The sequence below is a fragment of the Mobula birostris genome, chromosome 9 (assembly GCF_030028105.1).
Source record: "Mobula birostris isolate sMobBir1 chromosome 9, sMobBir1.hap1, whole genome shotgun sequence".
NCBI classification, from domain to species: domain Eukaryota; kingdom Metazoa; phylum Chordata; class Chondrichthyes; order Myliobatiformes; family Myliobatidae; genus Mobula; species Mobula birostris.
The window spans coordinates 26,126,273-26,145,355 of record NC_092378.1 but is presented as its reverse complement, the minus strand read 5'-3'; the positions used below and the strand labels follow the sequence as shown (position 1 = coordinate 26,145,355).

The 19,083-nt window shown below is 38.4% G+C and overlaps 1 protein-coding gene across 1 annotated transcript in view; it reads right to left on the bottom strand.

Annotated features, from left to right (window-relative positions):
- The window catches only part of kcnq1.2 (potassium voltage-gated channel, KQT-like subfamily, member 1.2), a 379,236-nt gene that overhangs the window by 264,471 nt on the left and 95,682 nt on the right, over positions 1 to 19,083 (bottom strand). The window contains 5 exon segments of the mRNA XM_072269294.1: positions 387 to 446; positions 1,359 to 1,385; positions 10,909 to 11,071; positions 12,514 to 12,522; positions 15,781 to 15,909. Coding sequence (XP_072125395.1) covers positions 387 to 446; positions 1,359 to 1,385; positions 10,909 to 11,071; positions 12,514 to 12,522; positions 15,781 to 15,909 — 388 coding nt within the window.

The window sequence follows — 19,083 nt, the reverse complement described above, 5'->3', positions numbered from 1 at the left end:
ACAGCCTGTAGCTTAGACATAAAAATGATACCAAATTTAGTTAATATTAATTGACAGGTACCATCATTCCATTATTTTAAAAATATTCTAATTAAACTAATACAACACTGTGACATTATAATTAAAAATATTTCTTATAGCTTGCTTCTATGGATGTCAAGACACAAAAAATGCAATATATATATAACATGGTACATGCATTTATATTTCATTAAGGATTGAAACTTATTTATAGAATTATCAAAATATATGAAAAGATTTTATTCCAGTGTTAAAAACAAACACACTTCAGCTCTAATTCATATATTATGAGCAAATACTGTATGCTTATCCTAGAGAACACAAAATTCTATTGTAAAAAGTAATGTTAGAGATTCATCTTGTACCTGGTGATGAGGGACAGCTTGAGGTACAGATGGTGAAGGAGGACCAGGAAAACTGTCGATCTGCATGCACAAGGCCAAAGCAAGGCAAAAACCACAAGGGAGGTGTAAAACAGGATCATTAATCTCCAGTAAAGTGGGAAGACAAACATGCAGCTGTTAAGACTAAGAGACTGATTTTTTTTCCAGTGTGAGGCAGGTAAGAAACTACAGCATGCTGGTGCCAAGATTTGCAAGAATTTCACCAGTGGAAACTTACATAAATTGCAAGAATTAGATGAAAGGAACGCTTAAGTCAAGCTGAGGTTGGCCAAAGAAGACTTTGCAATAACTCAGATATAAACAGTCAAAGAACTTAATGAATCATTTTTATAGTCATACAATAAAAATGCCTGTTGAGTTCATGAATCTTGGTATTAAATAAATGATTTACTAGCACATATTAATCAAGTAACAGACAATGACTGCTTGTTATACATGCTTAAATGGATCGCTTGGTTTGGGAGTTGCACAATGGAAGCAAATGCTTAGAGTGTCATTGACAAAGCTCATTCCGCATTCAAGGCAGACAGGAAGCAAGGCAGATGAGTATGTAATAACACTGACATTCATTAACAAGTATTATCCCCAAAATGATTGTGCATTTATCTCAACCACTGATTTCAGAAATAAATTATTAATGCCGCATGAGAAAGCCAAACAGATTAGTGAAAAATTATATACTGCAACAACAGACACTAATAATAATATGCAAATAGATCATTGAAACAATGAGAAAAGCACTAAAATCAACCATCTGTTTAATTTTCCCACACAGTATAAGAGAATTAAATGGAGAAGGAATAAGCATTGATGAGAACTGATGGGGAAAATTATTTATGGAGAGGAGAGTTGAGACAAAAGCAAAATTAATTCCTCAACAATTACAATTCCGACTGCAGCATCTGAATAATCGTTACATTAAGGCAGACTTACCAGATTGTCTAAACATCCTTGTAAGACCTGACAAAGCAGAAATTAATGTGCAAACAAAGATAAGCATGTAAGATTATTCCTCTGTGTCAGTCTCATCATTATCTAGGTGATTCATTATTTTGTGAACAAACATCTATGTGATATATTTTAAGAATTATTGTAAAACAGGTAACTCAAATTGCATATAACTTGTATATTTTTATTAAAATACAAATAATATTGTTCTTATTAAATTATCATTACAATATGATGGATAATATATACTTAATACACCCATCAATACAAAAATACAGCTTTTCCAATAAATGTATAATCTTCCTATTCAATGTCAGAGAAACAAAAGTTTTTTTTTCAAATCAGGTGAACAGTTACTAGCACCCTAGAGATGCACACAGATTTGTCCTGCTCTCTTGTTGCGCACTTCCAAGATTCCACATCAATAACAACATAGTGACTCCTCTGCTGCTTCAATCAAAAGTCTGTGGGAAAATTTCTGAAACTTTTTAAGCCGGTAAAACTGAGCAATGGAAGTTCAGAATTAAAGTGTCTAAGGGTGAATAACATTTATATATTTGTCTCTATTTTCCTAGTTTACCAGGAGAAACTCAAGGAAAGGTGTTCAAATGGTTCTGATGGTAGAGCACGTCTCTGAATCCTCCAGAGAAAGATCAGTTCACACATGCCAATCTCTACACCTACAGGGATCTCTCTGTCCATGGAGGAAAAATAGTCGTGTTCTTTTGCTGCTTGTGAACACCACTGTGAGCAGCTCATGGCAGTTCCTTCATCTCCACTAAGAGCATGAAAATCTACTCGTGTAAAATCTAGTGGCCCCAATGAGGGTATCATGCTTCTCCATAGAGGCATCTCCTTGTTCCTGAAGAGTTTCACTTGCCCCAGGTGGCACAGCATTGAACTCTCTGCCACCTGGGAGAGAGGGCTTGATCAACATGAGATTTTGCAGAAGAAGGAAGACATCTGTGCCGTCTTGGCAGATGTTACGTAAACCAGTGGATACTGTGTGACAGAATTGCCACAAAAGCTCTTGCAAAGAAATAAAGTGGATATAATGCTCTCATTTCTCCACCCAAGCTCCTGTCAGAGCACACAGATTTATCCAAACAATCAATCAATAAATCACCATCTACTATTAACTGAGGTACCCATGGATACTAGGTTGGGAACAACAGTGCTAGCAGAAGTGGTACAGGCAGATACAATATCAAAATTTGAAAAAAAAATAGACGGATACATGGAATAGGAAGGTTTCAGAAGGATATAGGCTAAGCACAAGGTTGGCAACTTGGTTGACACGCACAAGCTGCTTCCTTGCTGATTAGCTCTATGATTAATAAGCTCTTCTCAAGCTTGGATTTTAACTGATGTTTTGATGACAAACTCAGCCATCTTCATTATGGATGATGCCTAGGCGTGTCTAGTTCAGCGGTATAAATATCTCATTTTCCATCCCTTCTAATTGGTTAATCCTCAACTCCAGTTCTTACTTAGAGCGAGTCCTTCACCTTTGTTGAAATTCAAATGTCGACAAGGTGGGACAGCAGAGAACTGATCGGTTGAGGATTAAGCAATCAGGAGGGACGTACGATGGGGGAATATGCACCACTGGACTAGATGTGCCTAAACATCATCTCTGATGAAGTCGGCCGAGTCTGTCATCGAAACATCAGTTAAAATCGATACCTTTACCCGGCTGGAAGCCGAAGAAGAGTTTATTCGTCATATACACCGAGAAGCACTAGATCCTTTTTAACTCTAAAATATTTCGAGCCGCCCCCTAGCAGGCTCTTCTGGTGCGTCTAGAAAAGTCACCTAACTACCTACTATATTCCACCTGTTCAGCAACAACCTCCTTCCTACATCTATCACATTTGCAAATACTTCAGTGCTACAACTTAAAAACCTAGGAGCTCTTAAGTGTCCCTGCTTCGTGGCAACCATTCTCGTGCTACTACTGGCTAGCTGTCTTTAACACCTGACAGCCTCCTCTGACTGCTGTGCAGCAAAGTGTCAACTACTGTGTTCAACTTGAGGTTTTCCCAGCAAGAATTACAGTGGTCCAATTTTAGCTCTTCTCATTAGGTCAAAAACATACTGATGCTCTTTCATATTTGTCTCCAGCATTGTTTAAGCACACCAAAAACACACTACTACAGAAGAAAATATTTCCTATAAAATAATTGTAATGGTGACAGATGCCTCAGCATTAGCGTTGGATCTGTTTTAAAATTGAAGGATTGTTTTCTTTTTTCTACAATTTTATGTAATTTCATTATGACAAGTATTAGCCATCCCTGAAATCTGTTTGGAAAGGTCACTAAGTCAGACAGATAGCGTGACGGAGCAGAATTAATGCACAGTCTAAACATCCTGTGTTAACTACTGTATCTCTTATACTAATTCAGCAACGTCGCATGGTCTTTGCATAACTCATCAAATTTACTAATCCAGCAAAGTCACCAGGATGAATTCAAACTCATGCTTTCAAATAAATCAATGCACAGGCAAGAAAACTGATGATGATAAAAATTTCTGGACAATAGTTTGACATTTTAACCTTGTTGCACCTCCAATATACGTATGTACTCAAGTGCATATGTGCCCAGGGAACAAATTTAAAATGAATGTTTCTGATGTCACAAAGACAATTTACACAGCTTTCAATTTGCAGAGTAGTAGACAGCAGCTCCTTTCAAATCCTGACTTGATGTTGCAAGTTGTTCTCATTGACAAAATATGCAGTAAGGTCAAGGAGAATCGAGAAAGAGCCAATGATTCTGGTCAGGGTGTGATGCTCCTGATATCCCAGACACATGATTTGATCATATGATGACTCATTTTGGTACATTTAATCACATTATGAAATCATTGTGCTGTCTGGAAAAAGTGACGGGGGGGAGATGGGAGGAATAAAAGGACAGCAGAAGATAATCACTTTGGGCGGGAAGAGGAAAAGAAAGGAAGGAAACACAGGTGTGCCTTAAGAATTTTGCTTCAACAGATGTTGAATTCCGCTTACATGTTTGAGAGATAGCTAAGAAAGGAAAAGCATAAAAAGACGGTTGCTGATGAAACAATAGTTTATCAAGATCAAGTATAAGACAGGGGTTCCCAAGCTTTTTTAAGCTATAGACCAATACCATTAACAAGAGGGCTGTAGACCCTAGGCCAGGAACCCCTGGTATAAGAGATGGTGAAATATTTGATTGTGAAGGGTGTAATAACTAATTTAAACATAATCAAGAATTTTGAATAGGGGATCACTAAAGTTGGGAATATAATTATAGAGATGCAGAATAATCTAGAGGATCACAGTTCATGTTAGATCAAGTCTTGAAGGGAAGAACAGGATGCCGCTCCCCCTAAAAGTGTCAATAAGTAAAGTGGTATATTAAGAAACGGACTCTCCATAGGTGAGATCTCAGTACCGCATCCAATGCCACACAATATCCACCAAAATTAAGTTCAAGATAAATTCACCTAATAGTGCAAGAGAAATATCCCTAAAACTTCCTCCACGACATTTCAGGAATGACCTGTATCCATTAAAACATCCACCTATCCTTTCCAAAAGTCGAGAGTATGAAGTATTTGTCTGTTGTTGGCAAGGAAGGTGAGCATGTGTTACAATCCTTTACAATTTCTTGTTATAAAATCTAGAGAGCAGAGCTCATATGGAATCAGGATTGAGGGTTGAAGTTCTTGGGGAAGGAAATACAGTGCTGAGTTTTGGATTCTTAAATGGGGAGGATACTTATACATTTTAAGAGAGTGTAAAGATTGCTGTTATCTACCCCCGTACCCCCCCCCAAGCAGTTGGCATGGAAGACATAGGTGATATTTTGCAGCTGTTGCCTCATTTGGGGAAAGGCCCGATATAAGGCCAAACCCCATCCAAAAGGAAGACACAATCAATAAACCTCTCCGAGTGCTACCTGAGCAATCAGATAGCAAAAGACCACATTATTGTATGGTACAGGCAGTTAGCTCAATGCTATTACAGCTGAGGGTGTCGAAGCTTGGTGTTCAATTCTGTACGTCCTCCCTGTGGAATGCATGTGTTTCCCCAGCTGCTCCCGTTTCCTCCCACAGTCCAAAGACGTACCGGGCAAGCAGGATAACTGGTCACTGTAAACTGTCCCCGATTAGCTTATGGTTAAGTCAGGACTGTCGGGAGTTGCTGGGCCGGTGCAGCTCAAAGAGCTGGAAAGGCCTACTCTGTGTAGTATCGTTAAATAAATGAATATTATCAGCACATGCAGGGACCATGATGTGAACCCCCTCAGTGTCAACGATCAGCCAGGATACAGACATTCCCAGACATCTAAACTTTGAACTTGGGGCACAGCAGGCTCATTGGTGAATGGAAAGCAGCTCACGTTGTGACCACAAGCAGTCAGTGTGCCATGGGCAGGCATCGAATTGGGCAATTCAGCTGGAAGTTGTGCACCCATCGGCAAGGAAGCACCACCTCAACTGAAGTGCAGCAAACAGGCAGTTTGTTGGTGGATATGTGAGAAGTTGAGAGAAAATTACCTGCAGCTGACTTGCAAGTAGAGAAAAAAAATCATCAAAAAGGTTGAAGGGGGGATGCCCTTTAACAAAAGGATTGGAATACAAAGTAAGTAAATAATGCTCCAGTTCTGTAGATTTACAATCAGACCCCATCTGAAGTGCTGGTTTTGATTTTAACCATCAAACTGAAAAATTTTATGGTTAATTAAGAGAGATCAAAACATCAGAAGGGCACCAGGAGCTATTCAGGTAAAGTCATGAAGATTACATAAACAATTGATAATTTGTTGAGTTTAGAATGGTGTGTAATTACTTAATCAAGATTTTTAAGAATATATATGGGGTTCAATATTGTAAGTTCAGAAACTATTTCCTCCAGTGGAAGAACCCAGGAAAAGATTGTCAAATATTAGAACAATGTTTAACTTATGTAGAAGTGAAATAAAAAAGGATATTCAGGAAGAAAATAATGGTGGTAATTTTCTTCATAAAGAGGAACAAATAAAACTAATCTGTTCAATGGTAAAATAGTTTTGTCCTTTCAACAGCAAAATACTGATTTACAAGTCATGCCAGAGCCTAAAGTGCATCTTAAGGTATAGAGAAGTATAAAAGGTATAATATTAAAAAATGTTTTGAGTAACTAAAACACCATAACTAAATTTAATTAAACGTTATGCATTAGTTTTGTTGAAGTACCTCACTTGCTATAAAACATTACTGCTATCAGTTTATTTCTATAATATTTTTTCTCGGTTAACCAATAGTCATAATGAAAATAATGCACGGAAATTACATTTACAAAACTTAATTCACTGCAGTTATCTCTTGGGAAATTAGGGTAACTTTATTCAAACTTGTGCAGGAATCTGACTGTTTAGCATTGATTTTTCACCCTGAGGACAACTACAAGAAATTAAAATAAAGAAAAAAAGAGATTTACTCATGTATAATAATTTATGTACTAGAATGAATCCTGCAACAGAGAATCTGAAGAAAGCATTGAGAATTGGTGAAAAAGAGTAACTTGAAGAATAAGTATCTTGAAAGATAGAAAGCTTGTGGAATTTTTCATTTTAACACTCATAGTAGTCGAGTTAAATTGCTGAGCACTTCCAGAGCAATACTTTTGAAATGCCTTTTGTGGGGGAGTTTGTTTTGGCTTACAGCGCCACAGTGAGGACTAAACTGCAACTGGAAATTAGCTACAGAAACAAGATTATATATGATCACACAATATTTTGCAAAGCATCCTAATCAACTATAAAAAAGTACAGAAATCAAGCAGTTCACAGCAAATGTGTTTGTATATTTAAAAAGGAAATAAGTTTAATATATTTTAAAATGTTTGAAAAGCTAAATAAGCTACAATAATACATTTTCAGTGATAAGTTAAAGCAGATAGAGCTTTAGCTAATGCTAATGATATATTCTGTCAAAGCAGAGGGCTTGCACTATATTAAGCTACGTTAATACATGCATTTAACACAGCAATTCTCATATTACCATTTTAAAAGCAGCAATAACAATTTGGGATGGAATCTGGGGAAAATGGGATCATGAGGTTATCCAAATCTCTGTGTAATCACATTTAATTACAGTGAGACTTAATATGAAGAGACAATTTTCTGGTGCAATTTAGATTTGAGATGGCTTGCATTGCCTTTTCATTTTGTTGCAAGTGCCAAACCAAAACTAGGAAAATAAGCAGTTAGTTCAGAAAACAAAAATCAGCTTTGTATCTTTAGCTAAATTTATATGCAACAATTGAATAGAAAATAAAATTTTAAACAATTCATTTCAAAAACTAAAGAATACAATACAATCTTCAGGAAAATAAAAATCTTCAGTGGTGCTCCATATCTATTGTAACAAAATGTGAATTCATTGTTAACAAACTGTTGAGTTTATCATTACCAACACTTGAACATTTGGGGTGCTCTCAAGTTCTGGGTGCAATTCCATTTACTGTGTTCTTTAAAAGCTGTTACAATCCACAATTTTAATCACATTTTTAAAATTAAAAATTAAGGGCAGTTATAAGTTTCATATGCACAACATTAGATTGCAGCAACAGGATTTGCAAACTACATTAAAATCAGTTGTCAATAGTTCTTTTTTTACCTGAGCAAAAGCATTGATGAGATACTAAATACAGCCTTGCCCACAAACAATAGTCATAACTAATGGTTTTTTAAAAATCCAATAGCTATTCATCACAGAGTCTTTCTGTGGGCATTATACTTTGACAAGTTCACCAGTAATGAGTTGTGTACATGACCTGTAATTACTAGTGTCGAATAATGATTTCCATCTGCTCTCCAATTCATTTGGCATTTGTTCTCTATGTACACATTCATTCTTGTTCAAATTTCTGAATAGCAATATTTAACTTAACTTCATATGGAATCATTTACTGCATTTGCTTTCCTTTTATATAAAGAATAAACTATCTTCTAACGCAAACACAATAACCAAAATACAGGTGATGCAGCACTTCCTACATGTAGTATATGTTTTGCTTCTGCTCCAAAATGTCATCTGGACACTGGAGATTAATGGCATGAAGCACAGCTGATGAGGGCATTAACTCGTGCTCAGCCAATACCCACCAGACTATGCAAGTTGACACCATTCTTGAGGTCTAACAGTTTGCGATAGAGATTTGACATCAGCATTGCACTTTTTTAATTCAATGTCTCAGCTAACACCCTCCTTTAAACTTGCATAGCTGAACATGCAGTCACCATCAGAGAGTAACCGCCACTTGCGCCATTTAAAGGGATTATCAACTACTGCTAGGTTTGCTGGTGATTGGTTTCCTTTGGATGTTGCAATGATTGTACAAGTGTTTGGTGTTCTTTGGGGTCCTTTAAAATTGTTGCAGTCTACAGGGAGTGATGCGGCAGGTGTTGGAAGATTTGAAGACTTTTGCACAAACTGGTTGCTTCCATACAGGAACACAAAACTAAGCATTTCCCCTTGCGGTGCAGAATTACAAGCAAAATAAGCAGTCAGAACAAGGAGAGGAAGGAGAAGCAAGGAAAACTTCCAGTAGAGAGCCGAGGGTAATTTTCTTAGCTAACCCTCAGCAAAAAACAGCATGTTAAAAACAATGAACCTCTTTTGATACCCTTGCTGAGATTGCTCACAGGCAACCATATTACATCTCTCTTTTAAAAGCTGAAGGCCAGCTTCAAGTCATGCATACCAGCTTCAACTGGAGACAGACCTCACAATATCAACCCATTACAGAGCATAGATCTGTAAAAGCAACAATAATGTCATTGCTACCGGCTACAGATTGTGATCATGTTCAATAGCACAGAGTACATGTTAGCCTGGTACCTGCATTGAGTGCAATGGATGTGAGTAAATTCCATGGCCATTCTCAGAGTTTTCACAGGTTTAACTCCAAAAGCAGGAGAATATATGAAGCCAAGCAATTACATATCCGGCAAATCACAGCCAAAACTTGAAACTTCGTAACATCAAACTGGCAAGTGGATATACAGAAACAAATAACACAAGGTCATTCGTTAAACATACCCATCCTTGGCCATAGGAGATCCTTTTCTGATACCTAAGTGTTTGAAAATGTCTTTAGTCAATTGGATGATTGCACCAAGACAACTCACAACATCGGCGTCATTGTTTTCAGTTTCCAGACAATGGAGACAACAAAGGCAGCATGTCCTGAGACATGTTGTTATAACTAGTGGCTCTGTCTACATTTGTTTTTGATAATTCATATCGTTTCCCTGGTCCTTCTCCGATCATGGTCATATTAAATAAAAAAGGCTGGCTGAGATACTGTATGTATCAGGCCAACTTCGACTAAAACTCATGAATTTCAAAATGAAATCTAATTAATTTGTTTTAATAATGTAACTTAAAGTATAAATATTGGCCAGGACAAGAGTAATAAACACTGTGCTTTTTTGAAATGGTGCACTTGAATTTCTAATGCCAAAAAGTATCCACAATTAACCTTCCACTTCAAACACAAAACCTCCGGAAGTGTAGCAATCAGTGCATAGTGGAACATCGCCAGATTTTGTGTTGCATCGTGGCACAGAGACCAATGCTTGATCTTGATATTAAGTTTTGTCTGCATGGAATTTATCTATTTTCCTGTGCTTGGGAGGATCCTCCTAGGTGATCTCCCACATGGCAAAGACATGCTGGGCAGTAGGTTAATCGAATACTATAAATTACCACAAAGGAACACTCATAATGCGCTGGAGGAACTCAGCAGGTCAGTCAGCATCGGTTGAAAAGATTAGTCAACGTTTCAGGCCAAAACCCTTCATCAGGACTGAAGGAAGAACTTTGGGGAAGGTTTGAAGAAATTACCACAAAGCATGGGTGGGTGGCAGTAGATTTGGGAAGGATGCGAGAGTGAAGATTACCTATTTGCCTAATGCCTGATTCTAAACCCACAAAATGATGGATTCTGACTTGACTAATTTTATTCACTACTCTTCCCCCCCCCCCAATTATTGGACTGACTATTGTGCACTTTCTATGATTTGACATTTCAACTAAGATTTTACTGTAACAAAAAACAATATCATATACAATAGGAACATCCACTATGTTTGGAAATTATGAGTACAACTACCAAAATTATTTTGAAAATACATTAACAGATGAAACAATGATCCTCACAACTAATTAACTGGGAATGTGGTGGCAAGATGCTTTGGTGAACTACTCTTAATGATTAAATGCAACCGATTGAGTTGCAAGGTCAGTTAAAGGTCAGTTAATAGACAACAATATTGGTGGGGTCTGAGAATCAGAAACAGACTAAAATTAGTGAGGAAAGCAGATTTTGCGTCCCCTTCCACACCCCTGCAAAAGAACATGACTGACCAGATAACTTTTTGCAAAAGTAACACTGGTTCTGGAGTTATCAATATTGATACCAACTTATATTCAAAATGCTTTACAAATATCCAGCCACCATCTACCATGAGTGGGATTCTAATATTATATTTATATATAAAAATACCTGATGTCTCATCGATAAAAAACGTGACATCTTTCTTATCTTCCTTTTCATCAGTATGGTCATAGGTTATCCGTGGTACTGAAACAGCATGCTCTCCAGTATTCACCGCAAGTGCTGTCTCATTATCTTGTCCTGTTTTGCATTTTCTTTTATATTTTTTGAGCTATAAAAGAGAAAAAAGGTGAGTAAATATTTAAATTATGTGATATTCTGATGCTGAATTTATTTTTTAAAAATGCACAATATTAGTAATACAGTTTTAGCATTAATGAGTTAAATAGACTTTGAAAATGGACAAGGATTGCACTGGAAGGTTAGCTCTGCCCATTGTTCTAATGAAGGCAGCAGGCACCAGCTTGGTGCTGCCTGCACGATAATACAAAGCAGCTGGCCATGCTGTCCATTACACAAATTCTTAATGGAGCCAACATTGTGGATGTCTCATGCCAATTAATGCCAGTCTCCTTTATTTAAAGGCACCTGCATTTCTTAAGGAGACAAAGAAACAGAAAATACAAACACGAGGAATTCTGCAGATGCTGGAAATTCAAGCAACACACATCAAAGTTGTTGGTGAACGCAGCAGGCCAGGCAGCATCTTTAGGAAGAGGTACAGTCGACGCTTCAGGCCGAGACCTTTCGTCAGGACTAACTGAAGGAAGAGCGAGTAAGAGATTTGAAAGTGAGAGGGGGAGGGGGAGATCCAAAATGATAGGAGAAGACAGAAGGGGGAGGGATGGAGCCAAGAGCTGGACAAGTGATTGGCAAAAGGGATAGGAGAGGATCACTGGACAGGAGGCCCAGGGAGAAGGAAAAGGGGGAGGGGTGGGAAAAACCCAGAGGATGGGCAAGGGGTATAGTCAGAGGGACAGAGGGAGAAAAGAAGAGAAAGAAAGAATGTGTGTATATAAATAAATAACGAATGGGGTACGAGGGGGAGGTGGGGCATTAGCAGAAGTTAGAGAAGTCAATGTTCATTGCTGGAATTACTCAACAGATCAGGCAGCACCAGTGGAAGAGGGAAAGAAGTTGATGTTTCAGGTCAAAATCTTGGTTTTGTTAGCAAGTTAGAAACTTGGTTTTGTTTCTGAACAATTTGCCAAGAGGAAATATCATCCCTGTATGTACTCTATCAAACCTCAGACTAACCATGAGGATGCTGGAAACCTTAATAAAAACCAAAATTACAGAAAACACTTTGCAGGACAAGCAGCATTTGTGGAAGGAGAGACTGGTAATGTTTCAGGTTGAATATCTTACATCAGAACCCCAAGTTATCAGTCTTTCCAACTTTCTTCAATCATCCATTGAAAAAGTTGTCAATGGTGTTTCAATAAATCAGGTTGCTAATGCTCAGTCAAGTCATTTGGCTCCAGACCTTACTATCTTGGCCAAAACAGGTTCAAAAGACTGAATTCAAGAAGGTAGGAGTAATTATACTTGCTATAATGGCAGCATTTGACTGAGTGTGGCATTAAGAAGCTTAGTAAATATGGTCAATGGAATTAAGGGGAAATGCCTCTGCTGGTTAGGATCATATTTTATACAAAGTTAGCTCCCCATGAATGATGGAATGCAATCATCTCAGCCCCAGTACATCATTACAGGAAGTTACTAGGGTTATATCACAATTTAACTTATAGTCTTGGCACAGAAAGGCAGGTTTGTGCCATGAATTGTAAATCCATTGTCTGTGGGAACAGCAGGACATTGCTCACATTCTGCATAGGTTGAGATTTCATCTGGAGAAACTCAACCTCTCCCTTCTGAAATTTCTCTACTTTGTGATGCAACCCCAAGGCCAGGAGGCACTGAAGGTGGCATCCAGGAGATTGTCCATGCAGATAGGAGGGGAAAGAATGACAGCCAAAAAGACACAAGGAAATGAGGAAAGAGTCCTCCTCAATGCCAATATTTAAATACAGGTGAGAGATTTTTTTCTGGGAGCAATTCCAGCTCCTTAATGTCAGAGTCAGGATTATAATTTAGTGGCAGCATTAAAAATGGAGCGGTGGCGGAGAATAGGAATTTAATTAATGGGAAAAATGAATGACCAAAGAAACTTATCAAAACTAGGTAGTAAAGGCCAAGGTACAAAGCTATCACTGAATATTTTGTATTAAGACATAAATGCAGAAAATTAAGACTGCTAAATTGGCATGAAAATTCTTTTCAAAATTTATTTTCTCATGAGTTAAAGCCCGGATTTAAGGTACGATTACCAAGAAACAACAGAACCACATTTTTAGTATACTTACCAGACTAAATGTTAGGTAATTAAATAACTTGGATTGGTACAGTAGCGTAATGGTTAGCACAACACTTTAAGGTACCAGTGACCCAGGTTCAATTCGTACCCCTGCCTGTAAGGAGTTTGTATATTTTCCCCGTGACCGCATGAGTTTCCTCCAGGTGCTCTGGTTTCCTCCTACATCCCAAAGATTTACCAGTTGGTAGGTTAATTGGTCATTGTAAATTGTCCTGTTATTAGGCTAGGATTGAATAGGTGATAGCTGGGTGGCATGGCTTTAAGGTCCAGAAAGGACTACTCTGTGCTGTATGTCAATAAGATTAAAATGAAATTAAAAATGTTTACATTAATGTAATTGATAAGAGTTTACAACCAGGTCATACTTCTATTATATAGTGCATACATTTAATTAAATTTCAACATCAAGAAAATAATTTTGCTTTTATATGCTTTTAACTCTGGTAAATTAGACATTGCAATAGAAAAGCTAAACAATTGTAATTGCATTTTAAAAGATTAATCACACACAAATTGATAAACACTTGGATGCTACTAAATTGATTCACTTTTGCCAATCAGATTATTTTTCAGGCTATTTTATCATAGTGTTAAAATGTATGAGCATTTTTTTTATAACAGTGGAATTTGAAATAGTAATACCAGTACTTTGGAAAAAGGATTCAAAACTTCAATGGCTGTTGTAATCTACTAAGCATAAATTGACCTTCTGTTGATCTAATAATTGGCATGCCTGGCATGCATAAGTGTATTTAACGGAACAGTAAATTCACACTGTTTAACAGATTATTTTCCTCTACAAAGTTTACCATTTTCAAAGACAGATAACCTGAAAGGCAGTTTCTCTCTGTAGCAAACCAAATGGAAAGTTGAAGCTGGTTAGCCTAACATTATGACCACACTTTCCTCTCTCATTCCATCGCAATGGAATACAATTAGCTACTGAATCTGGATGAAATCAAACCATGAAGCCTGAACTATTCCGATGTGGACACAGAACATGGAATGGTACAGCACAGTATGGGTCCTTCATCCCATGTATTATGCCGACCTTTTAATCTATTCCATAATCAATCTAACCTACATACCTCATAACCCTCCATTTTAATTTTCATCCATGTCCCTATCCAAGAGTCTTTTACATGTCCATAATATATCAAGCTCTACCCCCAGCCCTGGCAGTGCATTCCTGGCACTCACCACTCTCTGTGTACAAAAACTATCTCTGACATCTCCCTGAAACTTCCTTCTGCTCACCTTAAAAGCATGTCCTCCAGTATTAGTTACTGAAAAGGTGGTAGCTGTCCACCTTTGTTATATGCCGCTTATAATCATATACACCACTATCAAGTCGCCTCTCATCATCCTTCATCCCAAAGAGAAAAGCCCTAGCTTGCTCAACCTTTCCTCATTAGACATGTTCTCTAATCCAGGCAGCATCTTGGTAAACCTCCTTTGCACCGTCTCCAAAACTTCCACGTCCCTCTTACAATCAGTCAACCAGAACAGGGCACAACTCTTCAAATTGAATTGACTTTATATCTTATACCCTTCACATACATGAGAAGTAAAAATCTTTACGTTACATCTCCGTCTAAATGTGCAACGTACAAACGTTTGTATAATCACAGTAATTTATAATAAATAGAACAGTCAATGTAATATAGAGTGCACTCCAATCAGCATGAGTTAATCAGTCTGATAGCCTGGTGGAAGAAGCTGTCCCAGAGCCTGTTGGTCCTGGCTTTTATGCTGCAGTACTGCTTCTCAGATGGTAGCAGCTAAAATAGATTGTGGTTGGGGTGACTCGGGTCCCCAATGATCCAACAGGCCCTTTTTACACACCTGTCTTTGTAAACGTCCTGAATCATGGGAAGTTCACAACTACAGATGCGCTGGGCCATCCGCACCACTCTCTGCAGAATCCTGCGATTAAGGGAGGTACAGTTCCCATACCAGGCAGTGATGCAGCCAGTCAGGATGCTTTCAATTGTGCCCTTGTAGAAAGTTCTTAGGATTGGGGGCTCATACCAAACTTCTTCAACCATCTGAGGTGAAAGAGGTGCTGTTGTGCCTTTTTCACCACACAGCTAGTGTACACAGACCACGTGAGGTCCTCGGTGATGTGGATGCCAAGGAATTTAAAGCTGTTTACCCTCTCAACCCTGTCAATAGTGGTTAGCCTGTCTCCATTCCTCCTGCAATCCACAACCAGCTCCTTTGTTTTTGCGACATTGAGGGAGAGGTTGTTTTCTTGACACCACTGTGTCAGAGAGATGACTTCTCCCCTGCAGGCCACCTCGTTATTGTTTGACATTAGGCCAATCAATGTAGTGTTGTTGGCAAATTTAATTAGCAGATTAGAGCTGTGGGTGGCAACACAGTCATGGGTATACAGGAGTAAAGTGTGGTCTAACCAGAGTTTTATGGACCTTCAACCTTACCTCATGGATTATTCTATCTCCATGAGAATTTAATTAACTGCTGTAAGAAATTACGACCAGTATTATCTATTTTCTAAAAATACCAACAGATTTATACTTTAGCTCAAAGGTAATGTGGTTTTTACTGCTCAATGAATCCTCAAACGTATCAAATTTTACCTGTTTTCTCATTTGTGGACTGGCTGCTGCTGCTGATATTTTGGAACTATGATCGGCAGGCATTAGATATATATTCCATGTAGCAGTAGAGTTGTGGGTCTTCTCTGCAGCATAACATCTCCATAAGGTCTACAAAGGGGAAGATATTAGTTTGTAAATTATAACTGTGTGATGAAATAGTTGTGAAGTGGTAACCAATAAATATTGCAAAGCTGTCTCAAAACAAACATGACAGAAAAGCAGTCCCTTAATAAATAACGGGGACATATTTGGGGACTGCTACTTTAAGCACAAGTTAACACCGATTTAGCTGGAATAAAAGATTGAGGAGGTGATCAGAATGAGATGGTTTATCTGATTATTCTGAATTCTGATGCATTCTTTTAAAGGTCGTAATCTAAAAATCATAGTTCAGCCATTTAGGAGTAAAAATCAGGAAGCAACTTGATAGAAAAATAGCAACAGAAATGTCCATCTTCCTTCCGTAAAAGGACACGGCTATTGGATTAAATGCATAGATCATTGTTACACAAGGGCATCAAGGATTAATGGCCAAAATCCAAATAAATGCAGCTGAGGTACTGTATAAATCATTTATTATCTAGTTTAGTAGTACAGACGAAAGAAGCTCTCTTTAACAATTTTATCAAGCTGACTCACATAATGACCATTGACTGCAATATTTATGTGAAACCAGATGGATAAGTTGTGACAGCAAACTGTAATACAAATGAACACAAGTCACTTGTGAGATTATTTTCCTCCAGTAATAGAAGCAACTTAAAGTACTTCATGTACTCTGTATGTTTTTTATATATCTTTTCTTTGGCCCATGCAACCATAAGCATAGGGGCTCTGGATAGCGGTAGTACCTTTGATGTCTGGCAGCTGCACCCTGCCTTGTTGGGTGGACAGGCATCACTGGTCCTCATCCATCTGCTAAATCTCCCACACCTGCCTCCAAGTGGCACACCCTGGTACGCTTCTTCAGCTGGCAGGCTAAACGATGTAAAAGGGTGGTGTTAACATGGCACCCCTGGGCGAATGACCTCATCGACAAAATCACCTGCCAGGGTGCATGAGTTTCCCAAAGAACTACAACGGTCACATATTCGAGACCAGGGTGAGCCACCAAGTTGGGGGGGGGGGTGGGGGCATCAGATGTGGTCTGAACTGGAGAAGGATGGTCACTATTAGGCTTCACTAGCCCAAGAAATGCAAAAGCACCCCTATAACCCATAAAAAGGGTTGCAGGATCCGAACCAAATTGAATTCTTTGGCACTTAAGCAATCATTACATTTCATGTAATGCACCGCCAATAATGTTAGCTGAGAAATTCTTCTGTGCTCAAAAACTCTATTAGGCCAGTTTTGTGCGAACATTTGTACAGTTTGTGTGTTTGGGAAACTTCCCCATGGAGCAAAATGTTGTAGCACACAAGACCCAAGGTTTTGTGATGTACAAAAATGCCTTATGAGTGCATAGGCAAGCACACACACCAAAATCCTTTCTGCTGTTTGCTTTGTCACTGTGCAACTGGTGGAAGAAAAGAAATTGGGTCTAGCTTTCCTAGAAAGATCTACTATTCAATCTATGTGACAAAAACCAGGAATTCTGATGACTCGATGGAGATGTTACACTTACTCAGGGATAGAGAGAACTTTTTCTGTTTATTGATTATGACTCACTGTTCAACACCATCCGATCCTCAGTACTAATCAACAATCTACACAACTACCCACTGCAACTGAGTTCTTGACTTCCCCATCAGAAGGCCACAGTTTGTGAAGATTGGAAATAACTAATCAACACTAGCACACCTCAAGGAAGTGTGCTCAGCCCTCGGCTCTACTCTCTCTACATCCACAACTGAGTAGCTACACACAGCTCAAATTTAAGTTTGTCAATACATTTGCCAAAAGCACATCTATTGTTGGCGAGATAGATCAGCTGGTTCAGTCCTGTTGGAACAACCTTACACACAACATCAGTAAGACCAAGAAATTGATTGTGAACTTCAGGAAGGGGAAGTCAAAGGAACACCCGCCAGTCCTTATTGAGAAATCGGCGGTAGAAAGGATGAGCAGTTTCATGTTCCTGGGTGTCAACATCTCTGAAGATCTACCGTGAGCCCAACATAAAAATGCAATTACAAAGAAGGCACGAAGGCGACTACATTTCATGAGGAGTTTGAGGAGACTTGGTATGTCACCAAAGACTATTCTAAATTTCTACAGATGTAACATGGACAGCATGCCAACTGGTTGGGGTATGGAGTATGCAGAAGCCACTAATCAAGTATGGAGGAGCCACTTCTCAGGATCAGAGGAAGCTGCAGAAAGTTTCATACTCAGACAGCTCCATCATGGTTACTAGCTTCTGCAGCATCAAGGACATCTTCAAAAGGCGCTATCTCAAATAGGTAGTATCCATCATTAAGTACCTCATCACCCAAGACATGCCCTCTTCTCATTACTACCATCAAACGAAGTAGGGTGGAAGTCTGAAGACATAGACTCTATGTTTTAGCAACTGCTTCTTCCCCACCACCATCAGATTTCTGAATGGACAATGAACTCATGTACAGTACTCACTATTTTCTTTTTATTTTTTTGCTCTTTTGCATTACCAACTTAATTTATTTTATATGGTTTTATGGTAATGTATAGCTATTTATTATGTATTACAATGTACTGCTGCCACAAAACAACATATTTCATGACCTATGCATTGATATTAAACTTGAGTCTGACTCTGAAACATTGTGCTTGCCCATTACAGCACACCTAATGCAATTTGGGCCCCACTGTTAAGACTTGTGCAAATAGTGTTTGTAATATTTCTCTAGTAGATAGTCCATTCCTTAGAAGTAAATAGGGTAACAATCATTGCTGCCTGGAAAACTATAGATGATCTTCAATTACTTCTTTTCTGATGTGGTCAAAGGTTTTGGTTATACACTGAAGGCAGTGATAAATTTAATTATTGAAGTTTGCCTTCACTGAAAGGTGGCTCCTGAGATATTATACCAGGATTTTAACAGGATAGTTCCTCAGAAGAGGTTATTCTCACTAAGGCTGAACTATCACAACACTCATGCCTAGCTAATTCAGATACCCAGTGCATTCAGTAAGAAAGGTAGCTGGATTCTTGTCTATTACTCATATCAATTTATCTCCACCAACCAGTCCCATCAATCTACCTCTTGATCTCCCCTTATCAAATTCCTTCTGCCTCACCCTTCCTTCATCAGTCTTCCATTCCACATCCAGCCAAATTTTTTCCCAATCCACCCAGCTTTC